Raw genomic sequence first — 25017 nt, 5'->3', positions numbered from 1 at the left:
TATAAATAAATACATAAATAGGAATCTTATGAAGTAGAGGCTTGCAACCTCAGGCTGGTTGATGCAGCAGTAAGCTGGACACAAGCCAAAGTCCTGATGGTCAAACATGATGCCGTCCTCTGCAGGCGATTCCAACTGCGGCGCATTGTGAACGTGGAGAAGCGTCAGGACCACCTGCGGGGCAGCCGCTACCTGCTGGAGCTGGAGCTGTTGGAGCGGGGTGGACGCCTCGTCCGTTTCTCAGAATACATCTTTGCCCGGGAATGGCAAGGGATCAGCAACTTGGAGGAGGAGAGGATAATGAGGGACCTGGCATGGGGACGCCGGCGCCATCTGATGGCAGTCCCAGCAGAACCACTCCTTTGCTGGCCGTTGGGCTTTTCCTGGAACCACCGTGCCATGGTCCACTTCATTGTGCCAGGTAAGGGAGAAAGCAATAACTCTGGTGGGCTGAGTATTCAGATTGTGTACAAATTACAGCAGGAGAAAAATGGGGTTTGGCCCTTTGCCAACGGTCCACTGGATTGGTTCTGGTGGAATTCTGAGGAGTTGAAAGGTCATTACCACGGCAGGGGTGAGTTTGGGTGAATCCTTTTACCTTACAGAACTCTTCATTTTTATGCCTAGCATCTTAGTCCAACTGCACTGGTTATCCGTCAACATAGAATCATAGAGTTGGCTGTACAGGCCAGCTAGTCCAACCATACTTTTATCCAGTATAATAATTAAAAGGAGACACAATTGATTGACATTGAAAAAATAATATAAAACAGAATACAAAACAGAATAATACAAATGCATATGTTATAGATTTTACAGTGCCTAAAATCTGCACTTATTCCTAAGAGCACGAAGGTTTGTAGCGCCCTGCCGGAAACTGGCTACCCTCTCACACAGATCTGCAGAAGGGCTATTTAATAAGAAGGATGTCAAGGCTGCAACAGAAAACGTTTATTGTTCTTCCAAATTACAGAAACCAGATGCTTGCTATACTGTGTCATGTCTCCCGAATGTTATTAGGACAAAATAAACGCTTTTGATGCTAAAATGACAAATCAGAAAAAGGAGGTTGCCAAGACCTCAAACTACGGTGTTCCCACTGTGTTCTGAAATTATCTTCTTCAGTGATTAAAGTTCTTTTATTTCTTGCTAATCGAATAAGATGACTCAAGATCCTTTTGCCCTGGGAAAGATTGGGGTGCTGTGTGGTTTCCAGGCTGTATGGCTGTGTTCTAGCAGCATCTGAAGATGCCAGCCACAGATGCAGGCGAAACGTCAGGAGAGAATGCTGCTAGAACACGGCCATACAGCCCGGAAACTCCACACAGCACCCCAGTGATTACAGCCATGAAAGCCTTTGACAATACCTGGGAAAGATTGTTTTCAAAATGTGTTCGGAATGTCGTAGGTTCCATTGTTCAGCATCAGACTGAAGTTTTGTTTTGTGCTGCACTCCTTTTCCTCTTGTGCTAGAACTGAACCGTTGTGGTATGAGGATCTATGGCCTTTTTAAGCCTGCAGGTATATTTGGAATTCTGACAAGGCATGGTGGGCACAGCAACAAAATGGCTACTTCAGGAGGCAGAGCCAGCCACAACGAAAAACTAGAGCACAGCCTTGAAGAATATCTCCGCTTTTCTCTGAGAAAAGTATTTCATATTCCTGTTAGCTTCTCCTTCTCACAACTGTGGTTGTGTAGTTATATTTGCATCACAGACATCCTGTAGCATTTTGGGAAATAACATGATGCAAACCAAGTATTTAAGTTCTTATAAAATAATATAATGACCTAGCTTGTACTGAACATCAGTGACTGTCTATCTAGCTCTGGGCTGAAGAAACTCAGAATCTTATACATCCTTTGCCACAGAGCTGTAGCTCTCCCCAGATTTGTGCAGGAATCAGTAGTGAACATCTTTTATTTTAAAAATGGACTATTTTAAAAATGGATTTTTCTCTGATTCTCTTCTTCCCTTCACTCCTGCTTTCAAACAGTGAAAAACCAGGCACGTTGGGTACTGCAGTTCATTTCAGACATGGAAGAGCTGTTCAGGGTGACCAAGGACCCACACTTCAATGTCATCATCACAGACTACAACAGTGATGACATGGATGTGGAAAAGGCCCTGAAAAAGTCCACCTTGCGCAGGTGAGGATGTGTTTCCTCAGCGAAGAGCCACACGGGCCACAGAGCACGCATAGGACTGGGGCAGATAAAACATTCCATATCGATTAAGCAATCTCAAGCAGGCTGCATGGTCACCTGCTTCTTTTCTTTCTCACTTCTGGAATGCAAATTCTCTCTAGTGGTCAGAGGCGTAGCTCCAGGGGGTGGGGCGCGATGCACCAGGCGCGCACCCCTGTGGGGGTGTGGCAGGGGCGGGGCGGAGGACGCACCGGAGCACCGGGCACTTTCCCTCCCTTGCTACACTTCTGCTAGCGGTTGAACTGTTAGCTGTTCCATATGCAGAGGCATTTAATAGTGGTTAAAGCTACCTAGAGGTTCCACTCCACCTAGATTGGTTTAAGCTTGCTTTTGCATCCTGTAATCAGGACCCATAGCTAGCATTAATATTGCCTTAGATATAATTGAGCTGGACCCAGTAAAGGGGGAATTTGCTGTAGAGAAGGGAAAAGGTAGGGAAAGGGAATGCATGATAACCACAGCAACAATGTCCAGGTCTGTGTTGACACAAGATATTTATTACACTGTACAGGAGATAAATGTTTCTTGGTTCTGTACATGCAAAATAACATCCTTGTGCTTGCAAGGTTTGTTTAAATCCAACTAGGTAGACTGTGCAGTCCAGCTATGTAGCATGCTACTCTATAACACACTTTAAATTTACAGCTTGCTTTACAATCGTTAAATTGGGAAGGTTAAGCATTGCTATTCCTCATCTTGCAAGCAGAAGGCTAAGATTTGTAGTTCAGTCCTGGAAACAGGTACATTCTTCTAAGTACACTGAATGGGCTTTAGAAAGATATAATTCTGTCTAGGATTGGATTGAGAATGACTTATCTCCAATCAGAGTTACCACCAATACTAGTACAGAATCCGGCCCTCACAGTACAGGATCATACTGGGTTTCAGCCACTTTGGTTGTGATATGCACTTGACTATGTCAGTTCAGTGGATCACAAGAGTAGCCAGATTCCAGGCTATGGAGCTTTGAGCAAAAGGTTTGTTTTTATGAGTAAAAAACAAAAACAAAATACTTTTCATATTCCTTCCCAGGTACCAGTATTTGCGACTATCAGGGAATTTTGAGCGCTCTGCAGGCCTGCAAGCCGGAATAGATCTAGTGAAGGTGAGTGAAGATGAGGTCGAGGGTCTCAAGATAGAACCATATGTTCTTTTGAGGGGATTTTTTCATTTTGTAAAGTGCTGAAAATCCTCTTCAAATTGCCTTTTTCATGCTGAGGAAAATATGTATTTATGTTCGCTTTTATCATGTGATTTATTCTTTCTGAGGAAACATGGAGGGCGGGAGGGAGGAATGTGCTAGCTCTTCTCAGGTTTTTAGATGGATATTGGGGTCAGGGACATGAATAGGCAAACTAGTTTCAAGTAGATAAAAGGTAATGGATTTAAAGACATACAAGGAAATTTAGATAAAACCATTAAGTTACATTCCTAATTTACGCAAGCGATTTACTCATGGAAGGAGTTGCCTGCAGAGATAATGGAATATCTTTTCTTGCAAGCGTTCAAGGAAAATTTGGGCAGCCATCTACCAGGCATTTCTTCCCTTTAGATAATCCAATCTTAGAGTAGTTGGAGCATTGTACATCAAGTCCGTGCATTTTATTATTCTATGTCAACTCCTCTCAGGCTAAACAGCGGAGTCCAAAATGACAGGTTATTGCTGTTCCATCCTCTTATGCTTGCACTCTGGCTTCCCTTCGATATGATTGGCTGTGAGTATAAAAATCTGACAGATCTGTGTCTCTGCTTACAGGATCCACATGGCATCATTTTCCTGTGCGACCTCCACATCCATTTCCCGGCTGGGATCATTGATTCAATTCGGAAACACTGTGTGGAGGGGAAAATGGCCTTTGCACCCATGGTTATGAGGCTGCAGTGTGGTGCGTCCCCACAGTGGCCTGATGGTAAGGAGACACGGAAGCGGTTTTCTCTGGGCTTTGTTTTTTCTCTCGCTGTCAATGTTACCCAAGCACTGGGCTGTGGAATTTTGCAGGGCCACAACAACGAGTGAATAGACAGAATGCAGTCCTTTGCTCAGTATTGTGGATGCTATTGAAATTGCAGTTTCTTGTGTCAGACACCTGGCTTGACAACAGTACATGTCAAAGGGATCTGGGAGTCTTAGGAGACCACAGACTGAACATGAGTCAGCAGTGTGACTCAGTAGCCAAGAAAGCCTATGCCATTGTGGGCTGCATCAACAGGAGTATAGTGTCTAGACTGAAAGACATAATAGTACCACTCTATTCTGTATTGGTCAGACCTCGCCTGGAATACTGTGCCCAGTTTTGGGCGTTGTAGCTCAAGATGGATATTGACAAGCTGAAACGAGTTCAGAGGAGGGTGGCCAAATGGTAAAAGGTCTGGATTCCATGCCCTACGAGGAGAGGGAGCTAGGTATGTTTAGTCTGGAGAAAAGAAGGTTAAGGAGTGACATAATTGCCATGAACAGGAAAACAGATTCCATCTAAACATTAGGAAAAACTTCCTGACAATAAGGGCTGTTCAGCAGTGGAATACACTGCTTCAGAGTGTGATGGAGTTTCCTTCTTTGGGGTTTTTTAACAGAGGCTGGATGGCCATCTGTTAGGGATTCTTTGTGCATTCCTTCATGGCAGGGGGCTGGACTTGATGGCCTTGTGGTCTCTTCCAACTCGATGCTCCTGTGATTCTAGGGAGAAAGGAAGATATTTGGTATAGCAGATCTCATGAACTTCTCTTGTTTTTAAAGACTGCTATGTTCTGCAGGGTTGGGCTAGCTAGCTACATATTTGTTTTTGCTGATGATCCACACTGTCATATCTGCCGTGTTTTTGTACTGCCTTCCTTCTGAGAAAATCAGAGCAACCAACTTCCTTGTCCCTCTCTATTTTATTGTCACACCACAACCCTGTGAACTAGAGAAATCTGAATGGCTGTGACTGGCCCAGGGAGCTTCATCACAGAGTTGGGATTTCTACCTGGATCTCCCTACTCCTTTGTGGGACTAACCATTATATACAGCAGCCCTCCCATTCATCTCTAGTACAGAACAGTAAAAGCTTCACAATCACAGAGCAGATTAAAACATGGCAAACCACAAACCAAAATGTGATTTCTCTTGCTAAGGCCTTGACTAGGTTTCAAGGGCAGAGCAAGGGGGAACTGCGCCCGGGGTGAGCATGCGCCCCCGCCCTGTCCCGGAATGCCCTCGCCACATCCCCACAGGCGCTACGGTACTGCTAGGTTGCATAATTTGCATTCATGCTATATACCAGGAATGGATCAGAGTGGTCTGCATGCCAGATGTGATCCCATCACAATTTATTTTCTGGCCCATGGCATCCCTATCAAAATTTAGACAAGACATATTAAGTGGTTTGACCACTGTAGCTAGTAGCAGTGGAATTAAGAGCTAATAAGGGAGAGTCAGTATGGTGTAGTGGTTAGAGCAAACTGGGAGGCCTTTGGTTCAAATCCTCCCTCTGCCTTGAAAGTTCACTTGGTGACCCAGAGCCAGTCACTCTCTCATCCTAACTTACCTCACAGGGTTGTTGTGAGGATAAATTGGAGGAGAGGAAAATTATGTTGTAAGTCACTTTGAGTCCCTGTTGGGGAGAAAAGCATAGTATAAATATTGACGTAAATAAACAGGCCCTTCATACAGCCCAGGGTGGAGGGTGAATATTGATATTGTAGAGTCTGACTTCAACAAAAAGTGATTTTTCACTCCCATCACAAACATAGTGGCTAAGAAATACATCCTAATGCTACCAATGGAATTTAGTTCTCAGCCGGCGTGCTTGGAATCACATTTTACGCATATAGCAAGAAGCCACTGTGAGCTATGATAGGATTTCATAACCATCTATGTAAAATTCCAAACCTCAGTATGACACATATCTGCATTGTTTTAGGGCCCAATTTTTTGTCTGGCAAGTGATGTGCTATCAGTCACTCATGAATAACAGCTCATAAAGTCTCATTCATTTTAGCCTAGTTTGCCCTGAGGTGGTCAACTAGTGTCTAGCCCAGTGGTGGCGAACCTATGGCACGGGTGCCAGAGGTGGCACTCAGAGCCCTCTCTGTGGGCACGCACAGAGTGCCCCCCACATCTAGGCTGTCCTGGGCCGCTGGGCTCGATTATTAGCATTAAACCTAAGACCTAGGCTGATTCTGCATGGGCCAAAAACAGCAGTGTGAAAACGGTGTGAAAATGGTGTAAACCCTTTTACACCATTTTAAACCCTTTTACACCATTTTCACACCATTTTCACACTGCTGTTTTTGGCCCATGCGGAATCAGCCTTAGTTTTGGGGAAGCAGTGTAGGTAACCCTGTTAAGCGCTGTTAAACCCCACTGTTATAGGGCGAAGAACTAAAGCATGATCCTTTTCTTGGGAGTAAGCTTGATTGCTGGCAATGGGGCTTGCTTCTGAGTAAACCCTCCTAGGGTCGTGTTTCACCCATTGGAAGAGTTACACGGTTGCTTCAAAGCAAAGCCATCGACTACCACCAAGCTTACTCCTGAGTAACGCGCGCCTCGGAGCCAACCGTTTTTTCTAAACTTAATATTCAGGTTAAATTGCCATGTTGGCACTTTGCGATAAATAAGTGGGTTTTGGGTTGCAGTTAGGCACTTGGCCTCGAAAAGGTTCGCCATCACTGGTCTAGCCTGTACTATTCACATGACTTTAAGTGTCTATCTGTATATATATAAATTCCTCACACAGAATACCAATGTCAGGGAATTTATATATATAAATTCCTCAGAATACCAATGTCAGGGAGAAAGCTAGGCTGAGGTTTTTTTTTCTTTGAGTTGTTAGGGTTTATTTTCCTATGGAGATAATTTTATTTTGTTGTGTAAAGAAACATTGTCATAGGAGCTCACAGCTGTAGAGAGTAGTGGTTACTGTACAGACACAGATTTTTTGCCTCATTGAGAACAGGGCTCCTGTAAGACTAGCTAGGAAGAGAAGCAGTCTGAGGATTTTTCTAAGACGAGATAGTTTATTTGGTTTTTACTTATTAGTACTAAAATCGCTATAAACAATTAAAGCATCACTTGTTAGTCAAAATGAACCCAGTCACAGTTGGTGCTTTGGGGATTTGTCTCCACAGGCTACTGGGAGGTGAATGGCTTTGGTCTCTTAGGTATATACAAGTCTGATCTGGTTCGTATTGGAGGCATGAACACCAAAGAGTTCGGGGAACGATGGGGAGGAGAGGACTGGGAACTCCTGGACAGGTAAGCGTGTTTGTATAAAGCTGTCTCTATGACCAGGCTCAGCAGTTCAGCTCCAAGTAAACCCAAAAGGACCAATAAGAAGAGAGGGCTTGTTTGTACTGTCAAGGGCTTCACATTTAGGACTGGTACCTCCCAAGGGTTTTTTAAAAACAGACCTCTTACAAACACGCAAAGAATCTTCAGTATTTTATTCACGTAGTTTTACTTGCTATCTCATTACTGACCTTTGACTTCATCTACAAATGCATAGCATTGCAGCCACTGTGCTTATGTTTGAGTGGTCACTTAGGTACTTTTAAAAACTCTACAACAGTGTCTTCAAGGTAATTTTCCCATGGGTCCATCCCATAGTACTGCCATAACGTTTAAGGGTTCACCAGCATATAAACAGGACCAACTATTCTGATCCGGGCAACTCTAATCCAGATGGGGCGGGGGTGGTGGTGGTGGGAATGTTCACAGGGAGTGATGGAGGGCCATGCCGACGCATTTGCCCCCTCTACTGGTGCAAGGGAACCCCTACCAGCAAAGGGGGCAGAGGTGCCCAGCTGCCCTTCAGCTCTATGGCAGCAAAAGTTGAAATCTAGACTGCTGTGAAGCAGCACCAACATCTATTTGGATGCCAGCATGAGGGGGGCAGGCCAGGACATTCCCGGGGTGGAGCCAATGTTATTCGGTTCCCATTGGCATTCCAGCTCAGGAACGCCAGCCCCAGGACCTGCAATTGGCATAAACTTATTTGACCTATGGACCAGTTTGACCACCAGGAGAGGTTTTTGTTTTCCCTTCCTTCATCACCACCCCTTTGGAGGTGGCGCAGCACTCCCTTCTGCCTCTGCCCAAACACATCCATCTGGATCGCAGGGTTAATCACACAAATGTTGAAAGATTCCCACAGATATATACTGTAAAATATTAGGTTTGTATGGCATATTTGTGGGTGAGAGGGTGTGTTTGTGTGGTGTAATCAGGCAAGAAGCAGAAGAGATTATTTGGTAATGACACATTATCCTAGTTGTTGTTGATTAAAAATCGGTGGGCTTTGTTTAATGATGATTAGAAGGCCTGCCGGCTTCAAAAGTGAAAGCTGTTTGGCTAATTCTGGCAGCGAGGGGGAAATAGTTGGAGTTGTTTTGGGGGTAGTTCAAGTAACCTTGGACTTCTGGAGGGGAGAGTGAAAAAGAACATGTGGGAAAGGAATGCAGGAAGTTTTACGTATCTGTCTCGGAAAGCCTTTTTGTTGTTTCATCATTACTCTTAGTTTGAAAAGAATAAATATTGTCTTGGATTTCATTAAATCCGCCTATCTCAGTGGGGTGAACACTACTTTCATACCCTTGACAATTGTTAAAGACTCTACTAGAATACACTTTGGTGTTTTTTGGTTTAAGTCTTTGGTGACCGTGTTATGGTACCCCCAAAAGACAATAAAACAACATATTCACACAAGCAGCATTTCCCTTTTATCACAACACCATGATAAGAGAAATCGCATATGTGAGATTTTGGTATTAACCTTTAAGGCGGTCTGGGACCACATCTCCCTGTACTGCCCGTGGAAGACTCTTTGGTCCTCCATCAGCAATCTCTTAATGATCCCTGGCCCCCGAAAATATATCACTGGCTTCCACCAGAACCAGGGCTTTCTCGGCCCTGGGTCCCACATGGTGGAATGCACTGTCAGCGGACATTAGAGGTCTCCGGGACATTAATCAGTTCCAGAGAGTGTGTAAAACCAAAGTGTTCCACCAAGCCTTCAACTAAAGTCATCTGATGTATATTTGGCCAACATGATTATATTCCCCTCTTGAGGTTCTGGTATAGATTATATGGGCAATATGTTTATGAGCATGTTTTAACTGCGATTATTTAACTTATATAATTTATTGATTTTATTATTGTGATTTAAACATGTGTGTTAGCTGCCCTGAGCCCAGCTTTGGCCGGTGGGGGGCAGGACATCAAATTGAAATAAATAAGAGATTGATCAACCTTGAAATGTCTTAAGAACAGGAATAGGTTCTAAGCCGTCTGTTAAAATCTCCCTCTCCTCTCTCAGAATCTTTCAAGCTGGCCTGGAGGTGGAACGCCTCTCCCTCAGGAACTTCTTCCACCACTTTCACTCCAAGCGGGGAATGTGGAACCGGCGTCAGTTGAAGAAGTGACATTTGTACTCCTGAACCTCAGCATGCACTTTATCCAGACATATCACCCAAGTGTATGTTCTCCCCTCCCCAGCAGAAATCACCCTACGAGTTCAGTTGTTTACACATGCCTATGGGTCATGGAAGAAGGACAAAGCAATGAAATGGAGAGTTCTTCTCTAGAAAGGAGTGGGGAGGAGCAGAAGAATGTGAGCCTAATTGTAGCACGTACAACCCAGAGAGTGGCTTTTGAAACTGAGCAATGCATTTTCTTATCACCAGTTCTCAAAAGAAATGGATCTGCAACACAGACCTTTGTCCTCACCTAAAGGACTCTTTAATGGTCTTTTCGTGTTTTATGTCTTTGAAAAAAAAAAAAAGGAAAACCAGTGGTGCAAAAGTAATGATTTCAAGAGGCTTAGGAGAATTTCCAAAACCATAATGTTGTTGGTCGGGGATCAGTGTTCTGGAGGGCACCAGATCATTGGAGGGTAGATTTTCTGCCACCCGAATGGTTTCAGAGATCCAGTTGATGGATTCAGAAGAACTTTCACTGTGTGTTAATAAGAGGAATGTTTCCTAGTTCTATCTGGTACAAATTATTTATATAATTGATGCAGCTTCTTTTATTTTTTGAGATACTTGAAAAGAAACCTTCTGGAATTCATCATTCCTTTGGACCAAATTCTCTCATGCAGCTTGTTTCTGAACAGTCATGCACCAGCCCAACTGGGACACATTGAGGAGCTAATGAGTTCTTCTCAGTCAAAGCAAATGATGCTCTACTCAGGTGTAGCCAAAAAAACAACCACCAAACCCTTGGGCCTTAATGTGGAATTGAAGGTGCCTTGTGATTGCCTGCATCTTTCTTGGGTAATCAACAACTCATTTGAATGAACTAGCATCCAGCGGGGTCAAAACTGCACAAAGACCATAGGAAAAAAACTTTGTTGATCCTGACAATGATATGAAATGTGACTTGGGGAACACAGAAAAATGGAGATATTTTATTTATTTCATATGCTGAAACAGTTGATTGAACAGAGAGTCGTTCATTCGTTCATTATGAGACTACCTATTCTGGTACAGAGTATAGCAGTTGGGAAATTTATTTAATAAGTTATGATTGTGCTGTTATATTCTGGTGTAAAAAAAGAGCTGCTGTCTACATGGAATTGTGGGAAGGCCATGGAATACGCCTTCCTTTGTGCTACTTGATGTAAGCTTTGGGCATGTCATTTTGTGTGACGTGCGACTGCAGGAAACAAACCATTGGGACATCTGTATAGAAATCAGTCACGAAGCTGCAAGGGGATGGGGGGGTGCGCTGTGCTCTGGGCGCATGCCTGGGGTGCGCGGAAAATTGCCCCAGGCCCCTCCCCCTTTCCTTGCCCCCCCCCGGGTGTCCCCCCACTCCCCTTCTCACATTTACCTTAGTTCATTTCCTTTTTCAGAATGTTTTCAGGCTGCAAAAGGCCTGTTCGCAGTAAAAACTGCCTGAGGAACTAAAGTTGGGGCTCACAAGGTCTCCTGGGAAGTATAGTTCCCATCAGGCCGTTTTTACTGAGAACAGGCCTGTTGCAGCCTGAAAAAGTTCTGAAAAAGGAAAGGAACTAAGGTAAGTGTGGGAAGGGGGGAAGTGGGGGTGCCGTGGGGCAGTGAGGGGGGCACCGTGGGGGGGCCATGGGGGACGGAAAATTAGAATGCACACTGGCGCAGTTTAGCCCAGCTACGCCTCTGATAGAAATGGATAGTAACTGTAGGTAGGATTTTGTGGCAAGGTTCGTTTTCTGATACAGAAAGTTTTGGGAGAAGGACCATTCATGGTGAGTCTGTTTTAGATGAAGAGACTCATGCAGATGTATACATACACAAGCCAAATCACAATAGAAAGTGGCATTTTTTTATTCTAAAACTTTTTATTTTTGAAGAACTGGCCGTTGCTTCGCCAGTTTTTGTAGCATAAACAATACACTAAAATATCTACCATCAGGCTCTTTAAAGAGCATCAAGCTTAAACACAGCTAAGTTTTTGCCTATTCCTTCATTTGGCATTTTGTTTTAATGCTAGGAGCAAGTTTTGATGTTCACAGGTTGAAAAGTTGAAAAACTATAAAGTTCACAAAATCCTCAAGTTGAAAAAGTAGAAAAATCCTACATGCTGGTTTGCCTTTATCCAGGAATGGCTGCTGACTTTTCAGCACTTTTGTTATCCAAGTCTTTTCACAGGGCTAACAATCACTGCGGGAAATAGGGCAGGCCCAGTTCTTCCTAACTCACAGGGGTGAACTTGGACACCATGTGTGTTTGAGAGAGTCCATGTTTATGTCTTTGTATAGGACAGGCACTGGAGGATGGTAGATTCAAGTTATGCCATTTAGAACCAAGCCTGTTGCCTTGTTTCCTTACCCAGTGGTGGTGGTGGTAGTTGGTAATCAACGTCACTCCCAGAACCATCACAAGCTTGGGCAAGTTGTGTAAATGTTAGCAAAGACCTCAGGTTTTATATAACTTGCCTTCATTGCTATGCAAATATCTCATGTGGAAGAGCTATAGCTCAAGGACGCAGATAATGGGTAAAATAGGCTCCAAGAGTCTGCATGTTTTTTCCCATTTAAGACAGACATAAGCTGTTCATTTTGAGCAGAAGTTCAAAATGGTAGCAGTAGCATCATCACCATCACTTGTTAGTCATAGGCCATACAAACAATGTCAGAAATTACACATAGGAATTACATGAGAGATTAAAACCAATACTTATACAGCATAAGACAAAATTAAAATCATAACAACGTTAGAACAGCATCTTATGATTACGGCTTGCTTCTTTCTGAGCTTAATTGATAAGAACATAAAAGAGACCACTTCCTGAATGATTTTAAGAAAACAATTTATTTTCCTTGCTAGTTTTCAGTTTCTCTAATTTGTTTGTAAAATATCCATTTCTGATATTGAGGTATAGAGGGCAAGATATTACATAATGTAGGGCATCCTCCATCTGAATGGAACCCACAAACAAATACATTGGGCGATTGGCTTATTTGCTTATCTTCCATTTAAAGAGTCAGAGGGAAAGCATTGAAATCTAAGGCTAGTAAAAGCCTTTCTTAGGTTTGCATTTGTGAGATTGTTAAGATCGGGGGCCAGACATTTGTGTTTCTTTACCCTGGAAAACCGGGGAGCAAAATTTGAAGTTGCAGGACTTTCTTCATCCACAAGGGCGTCCTTTTTCAATAGTTGTTCTCATATTTTACTAACTTCCCAGTCCTTGATACAATCTAGGGAGGATATCTCACAGAGGTTTAATAGTGTACGTAATTGTTGTTCTCACATATTAGTTTGATTTCCATAACCTAAACGGTGCCTGGCTAGATGTTCTTGAGACAGACCTGTTAATCTTTTATAGTGTAAGAGCAGCCTAAGATGGATTCCTGTTTTTATTGCCGGAACACCAGTTTCTAAGCATCGAAGTTGTACCGCTTGTACCCATAGATGAAAATCCAGGGTTCGATACTTGGGGAGGTTGTTTGTTTGAAGCATCCTTATTAGTTGAGGCTGTGTTGAAGTCTTCCTTACGCCCATGAGACTGGCAAAGGGCTTCTTCTGGTTCAAGGGTCTGCAACCTGCGGCTCTCCAGATGTTCATGGACTACAGTGCCCAGCAGCCCCTGCCAATTGGCTATACTGGCAGGGGCTGATGGGCACTGTAGTCCATAAACATCTGGAGAGCCACAGGTTGCAGACCCCTGTTCTTGTTGGTCCAGTCTCATTATCATATCCTGTTGCTCAGAAGGCAAGTTTAGGTAAGAATTTTTTACCGTGTCCTTCAATATTTCACATCCCATGAAGGAAAAGTAATTCAGTTCATTTTTAAAATTGTTATCGATTTATCTGAATTGCATATTAAATGGATGCCAGTTTGCAAAATATTCCCTTTAGACATGTCTTCTTCCATAGCTGGACCATGTAAATTTTTGTCGATTTGGATTTATGCTGTGTAACTTCTGCCAGCTCATACAGAATGCTATGGAGATACCTCCAGTCTTCGATGATATTTACAAGTTGTTTCTTAGTATTAGGGTCAATTAGAGAGGTCTTGCCCCTTTTAGTAGATACTGCAGGAGGTCCGTTGTATTTATTTTTGTCCAAGAAATCAATGAGAGTTTTAACCTTATTCTCCTTAAAAGCTTTGGCTATGATTATATTATACCAAGCACATAAGCTGTCTTTCAACATCAGTAGTTGTTTTGGAGACCTGGGTGATTTAAATGAGAGCAAAACTCTGCTGTAGTTCTTTACCGGAGGGAGCCATATATAAGGTCAGTGTCCTTTATACTGCAGTTTACTGCTAAGTGAATTCCTAATTGTGTTATAACTAGTCCATCTATTGTAATTTAACTTGCCATTTCTAATGAAAATGGCCACTTGCATTCTCTGAAGAGATAGAGCTGTAATATGTTGAAAATTACCGTAGAGAGCGTTTTTAAGAACGTATGCATCTTTTGTAGTATCATGAGTTTTCAGTTGTTGATGAGTTTAGAAAAATCATCTGGTTTACTAGACAAAATAACAATATTCCTTGATAACAACCCAAATGTCTTGGCAATTAGCACAGCCTATTGAGAAAGAAGATCGTGGCACAAGGGTAAGTTTGTAGGAGGACTCTCCCGAGGAATGGCTTGATCTGGCTGTTGAGTCAGTAGTTCACTAGCTGAAGGCTTGCCAGCACTCACAGAGGAATCTGCGCAGGTGTTAGAATCAAGCAGTGTTAATGGCGTTTTAGGAATCGGATTTAAAGGGACCGAAGGTTCAGAATCAAGATCAAGAATTAAACATTTATTAGCCTGTGCAAAACAGTTCCAATCATTTCCAACACACAACTGATCCATCTTTGCACATTTTCTGTGAGTCACAAGTCTGGGAGTTTGCTGAAGGGCGGCGTTTCCTTGACCCCCATCTCTATTGAAAGTGCCGTTTAGATAATGCAATCCAGATGGTAAGTGCAGCAATCTAATTAGTGCTCAGCTCGGTTGAACTTCTTATCAGAAGAAAAATATCCAGGCTGTGTAATTAAAAAGCATGTATGTAGTAACGCCAGTGGCACATTCAATGTAGTATAAAATCAGAGAGCTCAAAAAGCTGAAGGTCACCATTTAACATTAAATAACTGTTAATTTGGCAGTAATAATGGAAACAAATAATAGGCCGCTGGCTAAAAATGTGCTAGTAACACTAAGAAGCAGTCTCTTAATAAGGTTTTAAGAGTGAAAGGGTTAAAAGATTGGAGCAGTCTTATGAAGCTGGTAACAGTAGTAAAGAAGTCCGGATATTTACTGGGTTTTTTCTGAGAGGAAAAACATGTTGTTCGTATCATACGTTAACTCAGAGGTGTCCAACTCCAGCTCTTCAGATGTTCATGGACTGCAATTCCTATCAGCCCAGAGGTGGGATCCAGCAGGTTCTCACAGGTTCCCGAGAGTAGGTTACTAATTATTTGTGTGTGCGAGGGTTTACTAATTGGTGGTGCATTTGTTTTTTTGCCTTGAATTCCCTCCCTCTCGTGAGACACAGAACTTGAAGCAGTCTAGCAGGAGTGCACCAGCCGTCGCGTGGCAGCCGCAAGCCTCAGATGCATTGTTCCATGGGGCGGCGGCTGCGTCTGCTGTAGCCAAGAGATACTGCAGCCCCAAGATGCCCTGGCCACGGCCCGTCATGCCCAGCCAGCCCTTTGGTGCTTTAAGCGCAGTTTGAATCTCACCACCATGGGAACCTGTTACTAAAATTTTTGGATCCCACCACTGTATCAGCCCCTGCTGAAGCAGCAGAGTTGGACACCCCTGCCTTAACTTATTTAAAGTTGATTGCTGCTTGCTAAGAAGTGTATTTTAAAACAGCCAGGACTTGTGCCTTGAGTTTTGCATCTCCAGTCCAATGAAATACACATTTTTCAAGTTCAGGGTTGCAGGTTCAATCCCTACACACTGCTGTGATTGGTTATCACTGGCGTTACCATCCTCCAGGTGGGTCCTGGAGATTTCCCAGAATCCCTTCTGACCTCCAGAGGACAAAGATCGGTTTCTCAGGAGAAAATGGCTGCCTTGAAGGGTGGTCTGTTTGGCATTATACCTCACGGAGGTGCTTCCTCCCCTCAAACCCAACCCTTCCCAGGTTCCACCCCAAACCTGTCCAATTATTTGACTGAAGAATTGCCTTCTTTATTTAGATAGATTTTGTTATGACCGGGAGGTGCCTCTTTGGAAGAGGTGTTTCTTCTCTCGTGTAGAAGGAAATAAATGGAACCCAACAAAACATACGTGGGCATTATCTAAAGCAGAGGTAGACCATTTTGCCTCAGAAGTGTAGTTCAATATATGTTCAGATTAAGGGAATGATCTTAAACAGGTCTACTCAGAAGTAAAGTTTGCGGAGTTCAATAGGACTTTCTCCCAGGTAAGTGTGCATAGGATTGCTGTGATAATCTGTTAAATAATCATATAGTTGATCAACTAAGGTTTCTTTAATTGTGTAACTGCCCTATTTTTTAAGAAGTGGGAATTATGGATGGGTTTTGCAGCCCAGTCAAAACAGGATGTAGGCATGAATGTTGAAAGAATTTGTTATCTGTATATATTTGCTTGTTTTTTGTCATTGTTTATTTGAACTTTGAAGTACACTTATAGATTTTAAATAACTGTGTTTAGTATATTTAATTTTGTACTGCTCCTTTTAAATGTGTGCCTTATACATGCCTCATAGAAATTTTCTTACTCACAAAATGGAGCAGAATCACCCATTTTGGTTTATAAAGACATGTTCCTTGGAGAAAAGGTGTAGTATCTTTCTGCAGGCCTCTTATGTGAGAAGTTGCTATCTGGATGTGCTGCAGGTGCTTGTGACTTGGCTGAAATCACCATGTCAAGCAGAACAGAAGCTAACTTAGTCATGCACAAATGTATCTTTTGCATTAAAACCAAACATAAACCACACACCGGTCGATCCTGCACAGCAAATGTATAACGGGTTGCAGTCGTTCTAAAGGAACTTATTTTCCTTTTTCCCGTTCATACGCATGTTGTGCAGGCAGCAACTGGAGCACATGGAAACAATCCAGGTTGCTTTCACACCTCCGCATGGAAACACTTCTCTTTTTTAAATTTCCAACAAGACATGTCTAGCTATGAAGGCATAAAGAAATGAACTCCTGCAGGCATGCCGATTGTCCCACCTGCATAGCTGCGCATGTGCAACATGCAAAAGAAAAAAAAATGGGCCTCCCTGCAATGGCAGGGCAATAGCAGGCGGATTCGCCCTGATTGGGGACAGCACAATGGAGAGGAGGGAAATAAAGCGCTTGGTTGTTCGTGTGGGAGTGGCTCCAACCCAGGATTTTGCAAAGGGATTGCTGGTTTTGCAATTTTCAAAAATCCTGGGTTGAGGAAAATAAAACGGGGCAGTCTGGTTTTGGGGACGGGGCCTGTGCGAAGTCCCCCGCCCTCCCAGTTGCGTCATACACCCATGGCTTTTGGCCTGTGCAGAATCCACCAAAGTGGATAACACCTCACAGAAGTTCTGAGGGGATTTGACCAACTGCAGAATGAGGAACCATTCGTCTACTTCCTCTGGAACAGATAATAGTGTTGTCAGCTGATGGGGGGAGGGGGGAATGCACTTGGATCTAATCCTCTCAGCTAGTATCTGTTGGGAACCCAAGGGGCTGGGTTTCAAGGATTCTTTCCCCTGCTGTAGCCCTTTCCTCAAAATCTAATGCAGTGGTTCTCAACCTGGGGGTCGGGACCCCTTTGGGGGTCGAACGACCCTTTCACAGGGTCTCCATCTGTGAAATGGATAAATGTTAGGGTTGGGGGTCACCACAACATGAGGAACTGTATTAAAGAGTTGTGGCATTAGGAAGGTTGAGAACCACTGAATGGAAGATCTGCACAGTGGGATGTCTTCATTTCCAAAAGTGTGGTGAGATAGCCAGTGTTGTGTGGTGATTAAGAATGTCAGATTAGCATCTGAAAGACCTGGGTTTGAATCCCCACTCATAGAAGCCCACTCTCTCAGCCTAAGCTGCCTCACAGGATGGTTGTGAGGATAAAATAGAGGGGAGAATTATGTAAGTCCCTTTGACTCCCCCTTGGGGAAGAAGGCGGGGTATGAACGAATAAAACAAATCAGGGTGATAATATAATTTTCCATAATTGAGATATAAAATAAGTGAAACAGTTACCTGCAAGATTCTCCCCTAGTGCATTGAATATTCAATATAAACACCAAATCACACCTTTGGATAAAATATACTTTTAATAAATAAAACAGAAAGCATATAATGCCTAGAATATACAAAGAATGTCCCAGTTCTCAGTGGGCTAACACAACAGCAAGTCTTCTTTTAAAATGATATGAAATGGAATAAACAAAAGGCAGCATTAAAAATAAGTTTCTGGATCATTACACTGTGCTTCAGAAGACAAGGTTAACACGTACAGCCTTAGATGTTACCTTACTATAAACACTTTATTGCCATACACTAGTTGAGGTTACAAATGTTATTTACAAATGTTATTTACTTCTCACCACATATATGCTGGTGGTGTGTTTTATCCGGTCCAAACTTCAACATAGCTATAACTTCTTAAGATACAAAACTAGTATTGAGAAAGTAATATCGTGTGTGTGTGGCCTTCAGCTCTTAAGGAGGGCTGCTCAATACTCACTTTTGTTTGCACGTAGAGATCTACTTGGCCAAAATTTACAGGGCAAAAGAACTATTAATAGTGAAGCTCTCTGTGTGCGTCTGCCCCTCTGTGCTATCATTGATCAGTGGACCTTTGTGTCGTGATTTCCAACGTTTTTGCAGCAAGATTTGCTTTTAGAATAAAAGCTACCTGCCTTCACAGGAGTTCACAACTTGTGTTCCTGTATGAGTCGCTGTTCTGGACACATCTCCTATGAGAGCTGGAAGTTCTGCTGAATCTTTGCCTTGAGAATGAATGATCTAGACATGATGAAGAGGTGCAGCCAATGTACCTATCTCACATGCAGGCTGGTTTGGAGGAGACATGGCCAGTGTTGTGGATCAGAGATGCAACAGGTAACCTCCTCTTGGTACGTGAGGATCATGGGAGCTTTATTGCATTAGTTTCTCACAGCACGCTAACTAGCTTATTAACCAGCAAATTGGTATGCGCTGCTAATGCACTGGAATGAATTTCAGAATTACTAATGCTTATGACTGATCAGTAAAAAGGAAGGCAACGGTACAGCCTAATCTCTTCAGACCTTGGAAGCTAAGCAGGGTCAATAGTTGGAAGAGAGACCTCAGAGGAAGGCAATGGCAAACCTCCTCTGCTTTTACCTTGAAAGCCCTTTGCTGGGGTCACCAGAAATCAGCTGCAACTTGACAGCACTGTACACACATGACTGATCAGTCAACAGGTTTTATGCTCATTTGCAATATTCAGTAATTTATTTTGATACTACAGCCTCTGCAGCTATAATCACTGCTGCTACCATTACTCAAGCCCTGAGCACAAACAAATCAGCAAGCCATTTTACAGAGCAAAGAAGAGGGCTAGTCGCTGTTTTGCTCGCTCATAGACTTTGGAGTGTTGTTCAGAGCTTTTTTGGTCACCCTTTTCCCCACTGAACAATTCTAATGTTTTTAAGTGGAATAGGTGAACACGGGGGGAGGGCGGGTTTAAATTATGATTTTAAAAAGGACAGGATTTGGAGGGGAAAAGAGAAGTACATTTAGTTATGTTTCCTATTTAATCTTTATTGGTGCTGCAGAAGGTGCGCTTAGGTATCAATAGGTGGGGGAAGCAATCAATTTTGGAACCACGCCTTCCCTCCCTCCCAGTTTTGGCTTAAGGGCCCTGAACGCTTTAGCATTTTCCTAGTTAAGTTACATTTGATACAGAGCACCATGGGGCAACTTCCCAGTGTACTAGCTGTCTAATAAACATGAATGAGGCTAGCACTTAATCCATTTTAGCAAAAGAAGCCATACACCTGAGGCTCAAAAGAATGTCACTTCTCTCTTTGCAAACTTAACTTTGCACGGGCAGATCCTTTGTGGCTCTGAGGGTGGAACGACAAGTTAAAAGTCAACTTGACTCTCCTCCTATCCCAACCCCCATAAGGCTCAAGCAGGGGAGAATTTTCAGAGGGGAATCTTCAGATGGGATTAATTTATTCACCAGCTGCTGACGTTCTTTTGCAAATGGTTCTCCTCTGCCCAATTTCTTGTTTTCCTTTTAACATTTATTTTCCCCAGCTATGCTCCAAGATCTGAGGATGTTTTGTGGATGAAGTACACAAACGCCCTGGGAGGCATTTGCACAGAAAAAATGGGTTGAAGCACATTTACCCGGCCTGCTAATTTCCCCCAGAATTTATGTTAAATGGCAAGCATGTGTCTGGGAAATATGCATTTGCCTCTGGAATGCAGTTCTGCTCAGAAGAGATCCTGCATACTGCGAGTTTTTATAGCACCACACAAATGGCAAGTTGGAGGTTTTTTAAAGGGCTGCTGTCTGTCTAAAACCATTTATATAGTTCCACCAGAATCATACAATAAAGTGTGTGTGTGGGGGGGGGGGTCTTGTTTCTTGCTTTGTTCACAAGCACTCCGACAAATATGTACACATACACGTCAGCTGGGCAAGGAAGCTCCAATGTAGTTAAGCCCTTTGGCAAAAAGATGTTCAGAAAATGCATTCCTGCAGACACTTGTAAATTCTTTACGTCTTCGGAGTCACATATGCATTGCAGAAATGGTCCATGTGGAACCTCTCTCATGTGCTTCTAACGTGTTTGGCACATGAGGAGTCAGCAAAACTGCATGAGATATTCCAGTTAGTGGCCATGGTCTCAGTCTGCAAAACCAACCAAAAACATGCACGGAATTAACATTCTCCCCTACACTATTTTATTGACATGTAAAGCAGGATTTTGAGATGACTCCTCCTGATATGGGCTTGGAATGGGGCGGTTAGCAGAATCTTCTATGGGTAGCCAACTTGTGGCTCAGGAGTCATGTGTGCCACAGGCAGCAGGAATGCCAGTTCAAATTTTTGGAAAGGGCAGAAGATTCTCCACATGATTTATAGACCTGCTCCAGACTGCATTCCATATTAAATTACATGCCTATACCATGCCCAAAAATGCCACATTGCAGCTTTTGGTGTCAGTTTCCTTGCTGCACCGTCTCCTTTGAAACTATGATCTGGATACAATCCTACATGCCATTGGTAACCCCTGTGTTGGACTACTGCCGTACGCTGTACATAGGGCTGCCCTTGATAATTGCAAAGGGATAGTGTGTCCATCTATCCTAGCAAAATAACGGTCCAGCGGCACTTTAAGGATTAATGACATTTATTTCAATGTAAGCTTTTGTGAGTCACAACTCACTTGTTCAGGTATGTGAAAGGAAACCATACCAAGAATCCTACTTAAGGGAAAGGTTACAAGGTATTAAGGAGAGGAGTTAAGGCAGAGAGTAAATTCTGCCATGAATCTTTTAAATGTAACTTTTGCCTGGGGAGCGGGGAGAAGGTGGAAATGTTAGATATGAATCCTAGAATAAACCCTGAGAGTGTGAACTCTGTGAGTCTGAAGCAAAAACAGTAGTTACTATTTAAATAATGAATGATAAGAGAGGTTAGAGGTTTGAATAGAGAAACAAGGCAGTAAGTTTAAGTGAAAATCAACAGATATTGTGGCAATGTTATGCTGGTAAAGCTTGCTAATAACAGCCAATCACAATTTCTATAAAGTGGGTGCTGTACAGCCATTACAGACTACAGTGAATAAAAAAGAAGAGTATGGATTTATACCCCGCCTTTTCTCTCCTGTAAGAAGACTCAAGGTGGCTAACAAGCGCCTTTCCCTTCCTCTCCCCACAACAGACACCTTGTGAGGTAGGTGAGGCTGAAATAGTTCTGAGAGAACTGTGACTAGCCCAAGGTCACCCAGCAGACCTCATATGTAGAAATGGGAAAACAAATCCAGTTGACCAGATAAGAGTTCACCGCTCATGTGGAGGAGTGCAGAGTTAAACTCCAGATCAGAGTCCACCATTCTTAACCACTACATCAAATCACTTGCTAATTTTCAGGGAATTAAATGTATGATTTCCTTTAATGTAGCTAAAGAATAAAATGTATAAAATTATGCACAGTGGAGGAAGTTGACAAAGACTGATTATGCACAAGGTGTCTGGTGTATGATGGGGGCAAATGTTCATAGCAGCAAGATTTCTTGCACGGATGTATTTCCTCAAGCCCCGCTTTCACTTTCCATTCTCTCTGCGGCAAGCAAGATCACTTCTATACACTTTTCCACTGAAAGATTAATGTGCAGTCAGCTGTGGTTCAGCAGAAGAGGAAAGAATATGCTTTTGCATTAGAAAATACTCCCAAATGAATATGAGAATTATCATTCATTTTGTATGCACTGCCTTTGTCAAGGCAGGCAGTAGAGCCCAAGTGGAGCATTCTTTGACAAAGAAGGTCTAGCATGTGGTGGATGAATATACAACTGTACTTTAATCTTTCAGTGGAAAAGAGTATAGCACAACTGTTGATTCACCACCAGAGTGGGTAGATTTGCCACTGAGCACAGCTTTGCCCTGGACATGTTCCCTCTGCCCACGGCCAGCCTGACCAGCTCCACCCTTCCCACTTCCTCACTTTGCCGTCCACACCTTCCCCCTTGCCCCCCCTCCATGTTGCTGGCTCCTTCCTGCTTCTCTAAATGCTCATATCAAGATATCGATATCTCAATATAATAATAACAGAGTGTTGGCTTTTCCAAGGAACAGTAACCAATCTTCCTTGCTCTACTTCTGCCCTCCCCAATGACTGGGAGGATTTTTTAAAACTTTATTTCAAACATTTTAAAACATTTCTTCTCCTGTATAGCAGCAGTAGCAGGATGTGTGTGATTGTGTGTAGTGGGGGGGAGGGGAAGGGAGGGGGAGAGAATATCAGCTCTACACATTGTTCCCTTCTTCAGCAGTGTGTGGCCCAGGGAATTGCTTTATCTCTTTCATTTAGAGGGGAGATTATGTTTGGAAAGGGCTACAGTAGCGATATATCAAGATAACAGTAATTAAAAGGCTTTTCCAAAGTCAGAAATCTTAAGAATCTTAACCCTCCCAAAGCTGCCTACTCACTGGAAGAAAACCATCCCAGATGCCTTTTCAAGTGTCTGGCTGCCAAGCTGTTTGGTAAGAGCTCATTAATTTCTTACCCAAATCTACTGCCTCCTTGGGCTCAGTATCTCCGCCCGTAAGGGCTTGGGTAAAGTCCCGTCTTCTGCACCCCAAAGGCTGTAATGAAGATGTTGAAGATGACTGTGAAGAAGACCAGGGCCGTGGCAATGTTATTGAGCAAGTCCAGACGCTGCTGTTTGGTCACATCATTTAAATTCAGCCGAGCTAGGTGATGCAGAATACAAACAAAAAGCAAGATTCAGAGGGGCAAGGCCTCCATTTTCCCGAAAGACAAAACTTCATCCCTGCCTGCATCCTTCCCTCCTTCCCCACCCAAACAACATTCAGAGAATATTACTCCTCCTGAGAAATTTTAATTCATTGGAATGCCATTTTCTTTACACTTCCATTGACCATGGTATAGTTTAAAAATGTATGCATGCCCGGGGAGCAAACAGCTAGCTATTTGTTTGCACATAATTACTGCACTATTTAAAGGTACTCTTCTCAGTTTTTCAATCAACAGAGTAAGTCACTTCTGCCATCCCTCCTTAGAGTTGCCAAAAGGTTTGCAGGTAAGGTTGCTGCTAGCAGTAGAGTTATAGTGTCCCCTCCAAACGCATGCTGACAGTTGCATTTCAGTTTTCTTTTGAAGTTGGATAATCAGTCGCTAATCTCACATAATTGTTGGTTGACTCTTACTCCAAAGTAATATGCACAGGATTGCAAATGTAATGCTTCTTTATAGTATGAGGGTTTTTATGCACCCTGAAGACTGTTAAGGTACAGAATGAGGGTTGCTAGTTGTTGGGATTTTGCAAGTGTCTGTCACAACTCAGGTACAAAAGGGTTAACTGTTTGCATGTAAACAAGTTGCTGAAGTCACTGTTTATCCCCTGATCTATTGATTAGCTATTGGTCAGTCAGACAGCCATTGCTTACATGTTAGTGAGCATGCACATCTGAAGTTATAAGGTTAACTCTGTTTCTTTGTTTGAGCAGACACGACACCAGAGAGGAGACACGAGGTAGCCGGCATCACGTGAGACAGTAGATAGCTAGCAAGAAGCAACCAAACATACAGGAATGTAGATGTGTAACAAGAAAGAAAGGATTTCTTATTTTATCTCCTTGTAACCCTCCCTTATAGTTAGTAAACTCATTTGTAAAAAGCAACTGAGAATCTGTCTCTTCGGTTTTACTCTGCTGATGGCAGGCAGGCAGGCAGGCAGGCAGGCAGGCAGGCAGGCAGGCAGGCAGGCAGGCAGGCAGGCAGGCAGGCAGGCAGGCAGGCAGGCAGGCAGGCAGGCAGGCAGGCAGGCAGGCAGGCAGGCAGGCAGGCAGGCAGGCAGGCAGGCAGGCAGGCAGATAGATAGATAGATAGATAGATAGATAGATAGATAGATAGATAGATAGATAGATAGATAGATAGATAGATAGATAGATAGATAGATATCTCCTGGGATTACAACTGATCTTGAGGAGACACAGATGAGTTCACCTGGAGGAAATGGCCACTCTGGAAGGTGGAGTCCTCTGTGGCACCAGAGCCCACTGAAGTCCCTCCCATCCCTAACCCCGCCCTCCTCAGGCTTTTCTCCCAAAATCACCAAGCCTGGAACTGGCAACCCTACATAGCAGTGCTGAAAGTGTAACATGTGCATGCCACATGAGGAAGCGTTTTTAAAACATGCAAATAATTCCGCCGGTGAGCTTTAGGTGCCAAGTCATATTTGTCGCAGTGTAATCCATGAAAACAGTCGTTGCAAAGAATAATTTTTTTCTGAGTCCATTCTGTCAGCCCCATATTCTTGGCCCGTTTAAAATTAGACCGGAATGTTAATGAGGAGTATAGTAGATGGTCATTTTTAGCAGGTAGGTGATTCTCTATTAAAAACCAGAGCAGCTATTCCTAGGAGGGGGTTTGAAGCCAAGCGGCTGCTGGGATGTTTCCACAACCAGGCCTTGTGCACAGACAAGAGATTCTATCGCGGCAGGCGCAACCGCAGCTGTATGGAGCCCAAGTTCATGACCCCATCATTCCTTTCAACGCTGAACACACAAGCGGAGAAAGAGAAGCCTGTGTTCGCAGCACAAGGGGAGGCCCAGGGCCGACCTCAGAGCAGCTATCCAGACTGTGGTCCTCTGTAAGGGCAGATCAAGAATGCTCCGGGTTGGTGAAAGGAGAAAGACAGGACACCTGGGAG

General features: G+C 43.3%; 2 protein-coding genes and 1 long non-coding RNA gene across 3 annotated transcripts in view; 2 read left to right on the top strand and 1 right to left on the bottom strand.

Moving 5' to 3' along the window:
- B4GALNT3 (beta-1,4-N-acetyl-galactosaminyltransferase 3) overlaps positions 1 to 10230 on the top strand; it is a 403403-nt gene extending 393173 nt beyond the window's left edge. Inside the window, exons 15-20 of the mRNA XM_048501513.1 lie at positions 126 to 421; positions 1996 to 2149; positions 3239 to 3311; positions 3963 to 4116; positions 7316 to 7442; positions 9502 to 10230. Coding sequence (XP_048357470.1) covers positions 126 to 421; positions 1996 to 2149; positions 3239 to 3311; positions 3963 to 4116; positions 7316 to 7442; positions 9502 to 9607 — 910 coding nt within the window. The 3' untranslated portion in view covers positions 9608 to 10230. The remainder of the gene's footprint in view (positions 1 to 125; positions 422 to 1995; positions 2150 to 3238; positions 3312 to 3962; positions 4117 to 7315; positions 7443 to 9501) is intronic.
- A 1026-nt stretch (positions 10231 to 11256) lies between these two features.
- Positions 11257 to 13512, top strand: LOC125435961. The gene is made up of 2 exons (XR_007244948.1): positions 11257 to 13134; positions 13321 to 13512. It is a non-coding gene; the product is annotated as an uncharacterized LOC125435961 (long non-coding RNA).
- Positions 13513 to 17873: 4361 nt separating this feature from the next.
- NINJ2 (ninjurin 2) overlaps positions 17874 to 25017 on the bottom strand; it is a 66231-nt gene continuing 59087 nt past the window's right edge. Inside the window, exons 3-4 of the mRNA XM_048502202.1 lie at positions 22849 to 23035; positions 17874 to 20468 (exon numbers count right to left, since the gene is read on the bottom strand). Coding sequence (XP_048358159.1) covers positions 22872 to 23035 — 164 coding nt within the window. The 3' untranslated portion in view covers positions 17874 to 20468; positions 22849 to 22871. The remainder of the gene's footprint in view (positions 20469 to 22848; positions 23036 to 25017) is intronic.

This window comes from Sphaerodactylus townsendi, linkage group LG06, assembly GCF_021028975.2.
Source record: "Sphaerodactylus townsendi isolate TG3544 linkage group LG06, MPM_Stown_v2.3, whole genome shotgun sequence".
Classification (NCBI taxonomy): domain Eukaryota; kingdom Metazoa; phylum Chordata; class Lepidosauria; order Squamata; family Sphaerodactylidae; genus Sphaerodactylus; species Sphaerodactylus townsendi.
This window is presented reverse-complemented; position numbering and strand designations above follow the sequence as displayed.